The sequence below is a fragment of the Gymnoscopelus microlampas genome (assembly GCF_963454915.1).
Source record: "Gymnoscopelus microlampas genome assembly, chromosome: 13".
NCBI lineage: Eukaryota > Metazoa > Chordata > Actinopteri > Myctophiformes > Myctophidae > Gymnoscopelus > Gymnoscopelus microlampas.
The window spans coordinates 36,360,888-36,374,948 of NC_139950.1; the positions used below are offsets into that span (position 1 = coordinate 36,360,888).

At 40.8% G+C, this 14,061-nt stretch overlaps 1 protein-coding gene across 1 annotated transcript in view; it reads right to left on the reverse strand.

Annotated features, from left to right (window-relative positions):
* rasgrp3 (RAS guanyl releasing protein 3 (calcium and DAG-regulated)) overlaps positions 1-13,144 on the reverse strand; it is a 22,121-nt gene extending 8,977 nt beyond the window's left edge. Inside the window, exons 1-9 of the mRNA XM_084075724.1 lie at positions 13,088-13,144; positions 11,069-11,200; positions 10,112-10,259; positions 8,012-8,185; positions 5,204-5,320; positions 4,269-4,547; positions 3,424-3,504; positions 2,639-2,752; positions 1,760-1,875 (exon numbers count right to left, since the gene is read on the reverse strand). Of these exons, the coding sequence (XP_083931850.1) occupies positions 1,760-1,875; positions 2,639-2,752; positions 3,424-3,504; positions 4,269-4,547; positions 5,204-5,320; positions 8,012-8,185; positions 10,112-10,259; positions 11,069-11,200; positions 13,088-13,092 (1,166 nt within the window). The 5' untranslated portion in view covers positions 13,093-13,144. The remainder of the gene's footprint in view (positions 1-1,759; positions 1,876-2,638; positions 2,753-3,423; positions 3,505-4,268; positions 4,548-5,203; positions 5,321-8,011; positions 8,186-10,111; positions 10,260-11,068; positions 11,201-13,087) is intronic.
* Between the last annotated feature and the right edge of the window lie 917 nt (positions 13,145-14,061).

Genomic DNA, 14,061 nt, shown 5'->3' on the forward strand with positions numbered 1-14,061 from the left:
TGAAGAAATGTGTTATAGTTCAGTTTGAAAATGTGTTTGCATGAGGGTTCTGTGATATGTGATGGAGTCATGAAAGACCACTCCCTCTAGGATATTCCTTGGCCAGAAAAGACATATCTGGAGAGTAGGTGAGAAACGCAAAAGAAAGTCTAGACTAGTCTAGCCCATTAAGACCTGAGGCCGATTCTACAAACCAGTAGTTCTCACACTTTCAAGATTTTTCTAAAATGTGCAAAAATAGCAGATGTACAAGCTTGCAGCGGGGCACGAAGTGACGCGCTGTGAGCTTGTATATCTGCTATTTTTTAATAGCCAACGCAAAAATCTAAAATGACACAGGTGCTTTCCCGGTTTTAATAGGCTAGAGAGTCTGGAATCTCTTAGTCTGGAATCTCTGTGTGGAAGAGAGGCTGTTTTAAAAAAAGATTCCTCTGGTTATAAACCCGCCCCACAATTGCATACTGGGCCCTGATTGCTGCCCCACAGTTTAGGGGGCAGCGAAATCCAATTACAACCGAGCGGAGCCAAACCAAATCTGCCGAGGGCAAATTATTATATTTTGCACTGGCAGATTCGTCTGGTTTCCAGGCTACCCTATACCCAACAAAAAGGATGTTGTCCTTAACTGGTGGACCAGTCAAGTCAGTAGATATAGTGAATGTGAAACAACACTGCTGGTGTCAGTGGGAAGAGCATGGCATTAACATTACCAGGGTTAGGGGTTTTATTCTCTTTGCAGTCCATTGGGCTTATCCTGGCACACTGCCTGAGTAAGTGGTTTTGCTCACACTAGGCAGTGACAGTAATGTACGTGCCATGACAGAAATGGTATGCTATAATTTGTGCCGTCAAGGAGTGTCCCTTGATTCCTCTGAAACCCCCGCCCTTGGTGTGGAGACACCTCTTTGTAGCCAACTGCTCAGGGTTATGCAGTGGTAATGTATATAGCTTGGCATTTATTTACAAACCAAACAAGGTAACCTAGAGCTTTGCATAGTTGTAAAACGACACATTTCCACGTTAAATTAAAGTACAGCATTATCTTATGTCATATACAAAACCAGGCAATAGCTATTGCTTGAGGCAAGCTTTCAATTGAAACCACCCTCATCCTGCTACCATTACTCAGGAGTTATGTACAACAATGTGTTAACAACTTAAGATCTGTATGCTTTGTCAAATGACAAATCCTACATTCAATTTGGCTTGTGGTCTCTTCGCGTTTCAATGTTAACGGGTGCGTTTCAATGTTTTAGCCTCAGGTTTTCTTAAAGGGATAGTTCACCCCCAAAATGACTTTTTTCTATCGATTAGTCACCCCATGGAGACTTGAATTATGTTTTTGTCGCATTCCTAAGCCAATAATTTGATGACCGACAGTGGTTCCGGTAGGAGACACAAAATGTCTCCTTTGTATCTCCTACCAGAACCGCTGCCTACCGGTCCGCTGGTCATCAAATTATTGGCTTAGGAATGCGACAAAAACATAATTCAAGTCTCCATGGGGTGACTAATCGATAGAAAAAAAGATTTTCTTTGGGGTGATTTTAAGAACTACACAGTAAAATAATTTGTGGTGATTTAAGAATGTACTCTTATAGGTCGACTCTAACACTCTCAGAGAGAAACACATATGGTGTGCATAGGAGGGACTTGTGAAGTCCAGTGGTGGAAAAAGTACTGGTTGTACTTTGTAAAATGTACTTGGTTACTTTATACAATTTAATTGTAAAGTAACTTTAATATTTCACACACTTACTGGTCTTTGTCCAGAACACAGAAGGAGTCCAGGAAGGGAAAGTTGGCAGCAATGCTCTCAAAATCCTCTTGAGAGATGTAGCCATCATGGTCATGGTCATAATTCCTGAATACAGACTTCCCAGAGTCAGAAAGAATAAATAAGAATAAAGTACATTACTTTAATAATAGCACACACAACAGGACTATCAGTAATTGCTTCAGGGCCTATTTGGTATTGTTAGGGGGAACAATGGCTTGGAAATTATGAATCATGCAGGTTCTTTTTTAAATTAAATATATAACGGCTGAATATTTGTAACGCCCACGCCCTCTCTTATTACACATTTTCCAATGCTTTCATCAATGTGTACTCACACAGTCTATTCATAATGCAATACTCATCAGGATTTTATATTTCTGTTATGGACCTACTTGCGGATTATACCAGTGTCAGTTTACCTTACAGTATGTGGATTATGCGGTCGACGAGTGCTGACATTTTGCACCTTAATCCCATGTACAACGCGCTGACTTTTGTCTTTTTTTGTGTGTTTCTAGCACGTCCATAGTATATCATGCACAGTATACATCTGCCGCTATGCTAACGCACCTCTATATCTTATCTCAGGCACAATGTGTAAATATGTAGATAATTTGTTTATTTTCTTTGATTGATCTCTCTTCCCCCTTGCCCCCCTTTCTTCTTCTTCCTTTTCTTTTTTTTCTATGGCACTAACAAAACTATAAAACTTGCACAAAAACAAATTTCACCCACCTTTTTTACTTACAAAATCTGTGATGTGACAATAAAGTTGATTCTGATTCTGATTCTACAGTATGTGAGCATTCATTTCAAAAGGGCTGGTGTCTATTGACCGTAAAAAGGATGCCCACTCACATCGACCACCTTCCTGATGTGCTTGTTGACGACAGAGGGGTCTGGCTTGGTGGTCACACCTGAGGCCCAGTCCAATGGAGCAAGGGGCTTGTTGGGAGTTGTTGGAGAGGTAGGCTGTGGAGATGGAACACACATATAGCGCTCCATTACATGATCATTGACCACATGCAAAAAGCAGAACTGTATTGTTTTAGTTTCAAGTGCAATTGTGAGCAGGCTACAGTATATCTGTTCAGTATGTTCAGGGTCAATGTCTCATACCATCAGCAAAACATAAAGAAAGAGAGCCTAACACCCAACCGGACCAAAGTGGTTTCATGTCGTTAACGTATATTAATAACATGGTTTTGTGTCCCTAACGTATATTAACCCATTAAGACCTGAGGCAGATTCTACAGATGTCTTCTAAATCCTAACACGTTTTATGAAAAACTTATGTTGCTATATCAGTGGTTCTCAAACTTTGTTCCAGGGACCTCCAGAAGCAAAGATTAGAGTAAAAAAATGTTTGCTTATAAAATATATATATACAAAGATTTACACACATTTTCACGTTTTTTCAAAAATAGCATATCTTACAAGCTCATACATAGCGTGGCACGAAGTGACGCGCTATGAGCTTGTATATCTGTTATTTTTGAATAGTCAAAGTATAAAATTACACAGATGCTTTCCCGGTTTTAATGGATTATACATTTACATCGTGTGAATTAATTGAACAAAATAAATGCCCCCCACTGTGTCTGGGCGTTTAGTTATGCCAGTCACTATGCTTAACAACTTACCAAAGATTTGGGGTTTCGTGGTTCCCTTAGCAATGATAGCTCATAAATCTCATCTTCTGTGTAGTAGAGGTCTAAAGAAAGCTGCAAATTGGACAGATTCGTAAGTTATATGTTTTGTGGAAAAAAAATATCTGTGGACAAAAGGATGTGGAATTGTAAAAGCATGCATTTACTGTACGAGACTAGTACACACAGTGATCTAAATCGATTCAAATGAACATTGACATCAATCATTTAAAGGGATCGTTCACCACCAAAATTACTTTTTTTCCTATCGATTAGTCACCCCATGGAGATTTGAATTCATGGATATTTTTACAGGTTGGCTTGAAAAGCCAGCCTGTCATTGAACAGACCCTGCACTATAGTCATCACTTTCTATCACTTTCTTGTCACTTTTTCATCAATGGCTGGCCTTGGTAAGAGGCCAGCCAATGAGGGCTCGCCATCCTCTTAGAACATGGGATCTGGACACGGCAGAGCACAGCGGTGTCAGATTTCACTTAAAACGGCAGTGCAGCTGCAAATCCCCCCCCCCCCTCTACACATACACACTCACATAGGAGAAAGAGAGAGAGAGAGGAGAGATGGAGTGACAGAAACACACGCACGCACGCACGTATTTTCTTTATATTGGTAGCCAACCTGTAAATGACATTTAATGTCAGTCTTGTTTTGTTTTTGTTCGCATTCCTAAGCCAATACACAAAGAGTCTGCGACTAATCGATAGAAAAGATTTTTTTTTGGGTGAACAATCCCTAAAGATTCCAATGATGACCCTTTGAGATCCCTCTCTGCCCTATAGTGCTTAGCTTTCGAGATAATAATGCCTTTCACCCCTCACCGTCAACAGATAGATGAGGTCCATGTTGGGTTCAACGTGGCCCGCGGCACTCTGCAGCGACACCAACTCGTTGAACGTGATGTATAGCTGTTGCATCTTTACCAGGTTCACCTTGCTGCCGCCGTCCACCCAGTCAGGGAAGACCACCTGCAGTGCAATCAGGTCCTTGAGGTGAACCCCCAGGATGGGGATCTTGAAGCCCTGGCACTCGTTGAAGGCCTTGCGGTAACCAGAGTAGTTTCCATTGGAGGAGACCAACTCCGTCATCTCACTCCAGATCTGGCAGGCGGGGATGTTTGTTTGTTTGTTTGTGTGTGAGTGAATGAGAAAGAGAAAAAGAAAAAGAAAAGAGTGGAGTTGGGGGAGGGGGCGGAAGGCAATATGTAGAGGATCAATAGAGGATTAGGACAGAATGAATCAATATTAGTTAACACAGTCTCTGGTTTAAACTTTACGCCGTGCCTGCCTGTCCCCCATCACTCATCATTTTAACGAACTAAAACCACTCTATTGTTACTTATGCATCATTTTGCAGAGATACGAAGGGCCTTTCTTTTGAAGATCTCCATAGCAACATGATATTCCCTCTTCAAATGTTATGACAAAAAGGGCTCCCTTTCTATTTTGCTCACTCGTGTCACTTTTCTTTAAAAAAAGAAAATAAAACAGTTAACAGCTGATTACATTTGTATGGCCTTAAAACATCTTTTAGGGATGCAGAAAAGATGTGACTTAATGTTGTAGACCATATTAATCCCACTGATTTATTCTGGTTTAAATGGTTTCGTCGATATTACAATTATCTGTCCAGCACACATGAATTACTAGATAGTTAATATGTATTACTATAGTGAACTTTTATATACTGTAAGCATTTTATTGTATCCACAAATGCATGAAAGTAAATACACCTCTCAATCTTGACATACACTGACCTTTGTAACCTCTGGGGTCAGGTGGGAGTGAGTCTCCTTCAATCGAGAGATGGAGCTGTGACTCAGACCACCAACCACTGCCATCAGAGTGTTGAAGTTCTGTAACTGGAGCAGTTTCTAATGAGGGAGAGATGTGTGTAAGAGAAATAATGGAACAATAATGGTGCTTATGTCATTAACAGTGGTGGAATAAGTACTCTAATATTTTACTTAATTAAAAGTATCAATACTGCAATGTAAAAAATACTCTGTTAGAACTAAATGTCCGTAATAAAAAATGTACTTGAATAAAAGTACAAAAGTATTGGTATCAAAATGTACTTAAAGTACCAAAAGTAGAAAGTACTCATTGTGCAGAATGTCCCATTTCACAAGTTTTCAAATGTATAAAAATCTTCTTGAAAATAACAGATCTAGAAGCTCACAATGCGTCGCATCGCGACGCATTGTGAGCTTGTAGATCGGCTATTTTCAAAAGGCCAGAATGTATATAGGGCTGACGTGAGTAATGTATGATGTTTTGTAATAATAATATAACAATTACAATTACGATAAGTAACTAGTAACTAAAGGTTTCAAATAATTGCAGTGGAGTAAAAGTACAATATTTGCCTCTGAGATGTCGTGGAGTAGAAGTGAAAGTGCTGAGATTTGGAAATACTCCAGTAAAGAAAAAAATAACTCAAAATTGTACTTAAGTACAGCACTTGAGTAAATGTACTTAGTTACTTTACACCACTGGTCATTAAACAGTCAAACGGTACCACAAGAAAATGTAACAGAATTCAGTGCTGGGCAACATACGCCTTCAATCAATAGTACCATGGTTTAAGTGCTCGCATTGTTATCACCACCGCCCTCCAACCTTCCAACCTCACTAAAAGGAATTGAGTAGGCATCGTGTGCAAAGCCAGACTGTTGTGCATTAGGTAGGAGACCGTCTGCACTAATGAAGGAGACAGAGCAGCCATGAGATGCTGCTATTACTGTCAGGTACCTGAATCATCCCTTTCACAACAACGCTGATGGAGGAGTAATGAGAAAGCATGGCACTTCATGTGAAAAGGAAATGCCTTGTGCCGCGTGCACGTGCAGCAGACGATTTGACAGTTAAGTGCAGCTGAAGATGATAACATTATTCGTGGGTGCGTTTCATTTCGGTGTCACTTGTGTGCCGGCATGAAGTCAGCTGTAGATGAGCTGTCCATGCAGCACACAATAAATGAAATAGAAACAATAACACACAAGCGTGCGCGCGCACACAGACCACGCACGCACGCACGCACGCACGCACGCACGCACGCACGCACGCACGCACGCACGCACACACACACACACACACACACACACACACACACACACACACACACACACACACACACACACACACACACACACACACACACTTAATGTTATCAGTTATAACAATGTTATTATGTTATTAATGTCAGCTGTGTTTACTCATCAAAAGGGTCCATTGTTTATCCTGAATGGGTGTTGGCTAAGTTGACTGTGTTTCCACCCCACCCCGCCCCCACCCCACTAAGTGCGCGCCATCTGTACACAAACAACCACCTACACACAGAACAATTGTAAGCCCAGCACAACACAACATCAATAGTGATGAAACAGCATTATTGCTTGAGGGATACAGTACCCCAAGCATTTCTATTCATGCTTGATGGTGAATGGTCCTTCTTTCTGCGCCGACACCTCACAGCGGAGTGTAATACGCTCAAAACGTCAATGCCTTGAATTATACATAAAAATGAATGCTGGAGATCAAGCTCACAGCGCATGCTTTTGTTTACTCCAGTAAAATGTTGAGTACAGGCCTTTTACTTGTAATAGAGTTTCTACATTGTGGTATTGCTACTTTTACTTAAAGGGTCTACACCATGAATTTTTACTTTTTCTTCATTTTTGTGTGTTTTTGGTCTCCCCCACCTCTCTTCTGTTCCAACAAATACCCGACTTCGAGCATGCAGGCTTTCATAGGCTATCTGTGGTTTTTATGTAAATTGGTCTGAAAACAGTCCGTCAGATTTGTTCCCCCACCCTACGTCACGTCTGGGAACAATTCCTCCCGTTTTTCAGTTCTAACCACAAAAAAAAAATCCCCCCCCAAAAAAAAAAAAAAAAAGTTTCATTTTTATTTATTTTTTAATTTTTTCTTATTTATTTTTTTTTACTTTTTCCACACAGAACCAGGACATAACATGCATACAAACTGGCTCAATAGCGCCCCGTGCCAAACAGGACAATGTGGTATTGCAGGTGAAAGTGCTTTATAAGCCAGAGAGAAGTTAGTTGGAATGAGTATATCTGAGGCTTGATTTAGGCTCAAACCTTTTGAAAAACGTTTGAGGGACATAAACAATATGATATCAAATATTATTATTATTTTTTAAATTCATGGTGTAGCTCCTTTAAAGCAGCACTATGTAACTTTCCTCTTCTACCCCGCATTCGAACTTGATTTCCTGCTTATGTGCTGACATTTTTACCATTGAGCTAATAGAGCCTGCCTACTTTCTCGGGGGATGAATTGGTGAGACATGACCTTTGACACAATCTAAATGTCTCAATAGAAGAGCAGGGAGACAAAATACAACCACCCCAATTGAATAAATTATATTGTATTAACTCTACCATACAGATTGGGAATAAATTACATTTTATTCATTAAAAAAGGTTACATAGTGAGGCTTTAAGTAAAGAAAATCAGAGTACTTCTTCCATCACTGTGCAATTGTAACCAAATGGACCCTTGACGGTTCCACTTGGTTTGGACTGGTGAATTCTTACCTGGGCCACGTGGATGTATTTAGTGATGACCTCCGCACGATGCTGAGGCGTCAGCTTGCTGAGCACCATGAGCTGAACCCACTGAGACACGCCGTTGAAGAGGGCGATGGAGCGCTCCAAGGTGGGGTTGTCTACCAGGCAGCCATGGATCACATAGCTCCGGTAGTCAGTGAACTGAGAACAGTTCAGAGAACCAGTTTAGGCACTTAGGCTGACATTCTCATTCAGAGCGACTTAAAATATGTACAACAACAATGTAGGAAAGGTCAATGTCTCTGGATTCCACGGTCGCAAGAGACGAGATTTATAAATACCACATTTGGAAATGTGCAAATAATAATATATAAGCTAATAATAATAATAACAGTATATTTCACATCTGGGCAAAGGCTTATCCATACAATGCCATTTTTCTCAGCAATTACAAAGAAACATTTTACATTCAAACAACCACGCACAAGTGGGATTTCGGAAATTTGGATACACAATACCAGTTAAGACATGAATCATGATGTTAAATTCCAGGTGATAAAAGCTCTTTAAGCAATATGATATGACAAATATCGGCAATAGTTTATTGCTGATAGTTTGCAACTCTGAGAAATCTGAGAAGAAGTTGTACTATAACTGCAATTTCTACTTTATTGTTTTATTCCTCTTTTAAAATGTATTTCTCTATTGTATTCCTTTTATTTACTTTTATTTTTCTTCAAATATCTATTTTAATACATTGGGTAAAGAACTTTCAAATGCCTTGTGTACGACATGTGTAGTAAATTCCCCACATTCAGTGGAGCATGAATACCGTTTCTTGAAACTGACATTTTGCTAATGTGTGCAAACAATTTAGTTAAATTGCTGGAATTGAAACAAAGCGACCACTACATTACACAAGCCCCCAATGCAAAAATAGAAAGCACACATGGGCATTGGGCACCAATCCTGAATCCTTTACTATTCTTATCACAGTAGCAACCTGAAACATTCTTTATCTCCTTGCTGTCTGGTCAGTGGAAACAAGGCAGTTCACACAGGGGCCAGCCAGTCAGCCACAGATCAAAGCCCCAGCACATGTGCGTCTTCTCTCAGGACATTATAGTACGTACTGTATGTCTCTGTGTTCAATTCAATCTACAGTATGGTGGATTTTATACAACATTCAATTACGAAATGTCAGACACGTCATATGTAACCTATTAGAAATAAAGGAGGATGAATGCTCTCTTATAATATAAGCAAATGATTCTGATGTATTGAATATGCCCCGGCTGCTCATTACTATCCTCAACCACTGGTCCTTAATTCTCCACTAGTGTTTGTGACCAAAAGAAGGAGATTAGAAACCAACAGGCGTTTTTTTTTACAGCCCTATCGAAACCTTTGAAAACTTGAAAATCTGCTCCATAATTGCACGCAGATGTAAACAAAAATCAAATAATTGCCAAACAGATATATTGGTCTGGTGGTAGATTTTAGGTTTTTATTGTTTTTTTTTTACCACTAATTGATGTTGATATCCTTCACTTGATATCACCTAGCATCATGTGGAGCCTTTTCTCAGTTGGCATATTCCACTGCATGAATATTTGTTTAACTTAAACAGGGTATATGGTAAAGTAAACCAAATACTTATTTGGCTTCATGTAAAACACAGACACCGGTATTCATCAAATCAAAACTTGTGGTCAACAAACAAGGCTGTATACAAATAATATTAACTTGCTATCGCCTTAACTACTTACGTGAGCCCTATTTTAAATCATAGCAAATAGCAAAAGCTAGCTCGAGGCATGTTGTGAGCTTGTAGATCTGCCATTTTTGTTATTTTAGATTTTCTTTATGAAAATCTTTGACAATCTTTGAAAATTGTTTGACATCTTTTGAAATGTTTTGAAATGTTTAATCTACACAGTAACATGCCCAAAATAGGGACGCCAGGGTGAAAGTGGGTCAAATCATAACAAAACATATAAAAGACACGGAAAGGGAAAGGGGCTCAGTGATGCCAAACCATAAAAAAAACTGAATGACAAAAAACTGTGGGTAGACAAACACTGAATGACAAACAATGAATGGACTTATTATACTGTATACACTCACGGATATCCTTCTGATGGACTTGAATTCCAGGAAGGTGAGATGCTCCGCCAGCTCCATGGGCTCCAGATGGTCAAAGAGCAGAGAAGCCTTGCCCTTCTTAGCGTGTTTCTTCCTCTGCGTGACTTTACGCATCCAGTCATATGATGGACTATCCAAGGACACGCAGGGAGAAACAACACACAGTGTCAGCCACAGTGCATCTGCCCCTCATGTGGCAAACCATGCGGGTGCATCATCGCATTGTCCTGCACAGTCACGACATCAGTGGTGTGAAGCAACTCAGTACATTTACTCAAGTGCTGTACTTATAAGTACAATTTTGAGTTCTTTTTTTTTACTTTACTGGAGTATTTCCAATTTCCAGTACTTTTACTTCCACTCCACTGCATCTCAAAAGGCAAATATTGTACTTTTACTCCACTACAATGATTTGAAAACTTTAGTTAGTTACTTTGTCGATTTTGATTATCATTACAAAACATACATTAACCACTTCAGCCCCAGATACATTTTGGCCATTTGAAAATAGCCGATCTACAAGCTCACAATGCGTCGCGCGCGACGCATTGTGAGCTTGTAGATCGGCTATTTTCAAAATATTTTTTGACATTTGTACACTTGTGAAATGGGACATAATTCTGCATAATAAGTACTTTCTACTTTTGGTACTTTAAGTATATTTTGATACCAATACTTTTGTAATTTTACTCAAGTATATTTTGAATTCCGGACTTTTACTTACGTAACAGAGTATATTTCTCCATTTCAGTATTGATACTTTTACTTAAGTAAAAAAATGTGAGTACTTTTTCCACCACTGAGTCACATGCAAGGCCACAAACACAAGCGCCCCCGACAACAACCCATTTCAAATGGAGCAACATCATCATCGCAATCAATTGGCAGCAAAAAGCAAGCATGTGTGTGTGTGTGTGTGTGTTTGTGCGAGTTCCTTACATAGTGGAGATGTCGATGAGTTTGAAGTGCTGCTCGCCGCCCAGCTCTGTTGCTATCTCTCTGAACTCCTCCGTCATACGGATCAGACCCAGGTCTAAGTTGAACTCTGCAGGAAACGTCACTATCCAGTACCTGGATATACATACACACACACACACACACACACACACACACACACACACACACAGTGGTATTACTATACGTACTAAGGACATCAACATTTTAGGACAGTAATTTCATGAATGCCATTTTTAACTCAAACCCTCCAGTCAGAGTTGTACTTAGTTGGTAGTGATGAGCGGGCCGACCCGTAACCCGCGGGTGGTCGAGTCAGGATTTCAGAGGCAATTATGCGGGCTGCGGGTGAGCGGGTCAGCCGCTCTCACACGCAAAAAAAAAGAAAAAAAAACTATTTTGAATAACATGCTTGTTTATTTAGCCCATGACAATGTTGTGCTACTGTAGACATTTAAAGCAACTTTGGGTACCGGTACTTAAAAGAGCGCTATATAAATCTGAGCTATTATGATGATGATTATCTTTTTTTTCCCACCGCGGGTCGTGGGGCGGGTTGAGCCATAGATTTATATATGGGCTCGCGGTGAGGGTTGAGGCGGGTTGGGTTCCGTGGCGGGGCTGGGTGGGGTACGTGGGTCATGAAAAAACCCAACCTGCACATCACTATTAGTTGGGTACCATTTTTATAGTCTCCGGTATGACCCGGCCAGGATTGAACCCCCCAACCTCCCAACCTCAGGGCAGACACTCTAACCACAAGCCCACTGCTGCGGTTAAGAGTGTAAAAACCTCTTAGCAGCAGAGCAACGGTGAATGTGCAGAATTGGGGGGAGGGGGAGGATAATAGAATGCATGGCGATGTAAGATAAACAAGATGATTTGTTGACATACAATATCATTGTACATACAGTCACGTCTTGAAGGTTCCTCAAATTTGCATAATGCCTGAGCAGAGATCCACTGCTGAGTGGGAATGTGATGTATTGCCTGAAGCAGCAGTGTGGGATTCAAAGTGATCTCATAGAGACGAAGAACCAGAGGAATGCACCGATGCAGAAAAAGGGGGTCACTGGCAGCTGTTTGCTCATATGTGATAACACGTGGACAAGGTGAAGCGAGCCAAGTGTTTAAAACATGGCATAAGGGTAAGTCAATGCTGCAAAGCCCGTTGGGACCACAGCATTACAGAGTGACTTTGGCCAACAGCACCACAGAGGAATTCCTCAGTGTTAATGTGTGTGGTTCCATTTGTACACTCCTGGAGTTAAATAAAAATGAAGGACTTTACAGTGTAGTTGTTGGGCAAAGACCACAGCAGAATTTGTGCCTTCTTTGTACCTGGTTGTTACATTAAGTAATTACTTGATACAGACATTTTCTGGACACAATTGAGGCACTTCCAAAGGAAGTGAAACTGATTTATAGTCCCACACTTGTTATAAAATATGTCCTGTATCCTAAAGGACCGCTAAAGAACATCCTATTAATATTATATTGCCTTAAAGCAGAGATGTGCCTTCTAAAGACGTTGTGTGTACATAGGACAAACTATCAGTATGCACCAACTGGGTCACTTAATTTGCACAACATTCTGCACAACGCCTGAGGCCTCCTCTGTATAAAATAATGAATCACAAGATCACTGAATCGTTCAACATATTCAATTCCTTTCAATGGTCCATAAGTAACATGTACCTTCTGGTGCCTTGGCAAGCGTCCCATGCCCCATCAGGAGTCAGGACACAGCTACAATAACTGACTGTCACATTAAATTACATCACTTCTTGGCTCCCAGTTGCATCGGCTTAACCGGTGTCATGGAAGTATTCAATGAGACAATTCTCTTTTCTGGAATGTAATTCAGTAAAACCCAATTATAATGAATTAAGGCAAAATGGCGGTAATAACAAAAATAGAGTTGTTGCTGCATTCAGAGCCTGCTTTGGTGGAATGGTTACCTGTACATGTTGGGGATGGGAACATGAGGATCTGGGATCTTACCTCATTAAATAACAAATCTTCGACCGGGTTCTTTGGCAGCTGTCACCATGGGAGTCACGATACGTGGGGTTTGGGTAAAGGCAAACTTGATACTGTATATGACATCAAACCATGTAATCAAACTTTTCGACAATACTCAGCTCCGTGGCTGCTCATCCTCAGGAGCAAAGGGGGTGGCCAACATCTCTTATTCTACCTCTCTCTTTGTCTTTTCCTTATGTCATTTTGACCACGACAATGACTTTGACCTTTGATGTTTTCTACCCAATACTTAACCCATTAAAACCGGGAAAGCATCTGTGTCATTTCAGATTTTAACCATTGTAACCGTTATTTTATACTTTGGCTATTCAGAATTAGCAGATCTACAAGCTCATAGCGAGTCACTTCGTGCCGCGCTATGAGCCTGTAGATCTGCTATTTTAGAAAAATCGTGAACATGTGTGCAAATCTTTGAATATACGTAGTTTTTAAAGCAAACATTTTGAACTAAAACCTTTGCTTCTGGGGGTCCCTGGAACAACATATTATAACGTTTCGCTAGCAAGTTACGAACGAGTCTTTCTCGGGATCGCCACACTACCCCCTCCTTGCTGAAGCGCGCCCTCGCGCTTCTCGCTTCACTCGCGCAAGTCCCTCACACAAGGGCACGCTCCATCGGTTCTCAATCCCTTCTGACACCAAGGTAACGTTTCGCGACCCGACCTGGAGACGAACCCCCGGCCTCCAGCTCGGTAGCCCGGCAGGTGACAAGCAACGCCAAGAGAGCTAGCTCCCTTGGAGGAGCAAGTTACGTCCGGATCTTTCGCGGGGTCGCGACAATATTTTGAGATGGGGGTCTGCAGCCAAATACATATACATTTGGGGGTCCTTGACATGAAAAAGGTTTGAGAACCACCGATATAGAAAGAGAGAGAAGCAAGCCCTCATCAGACGAGTAGTTCACAGTACGTGTGAATCGGGTGCACGGTTCT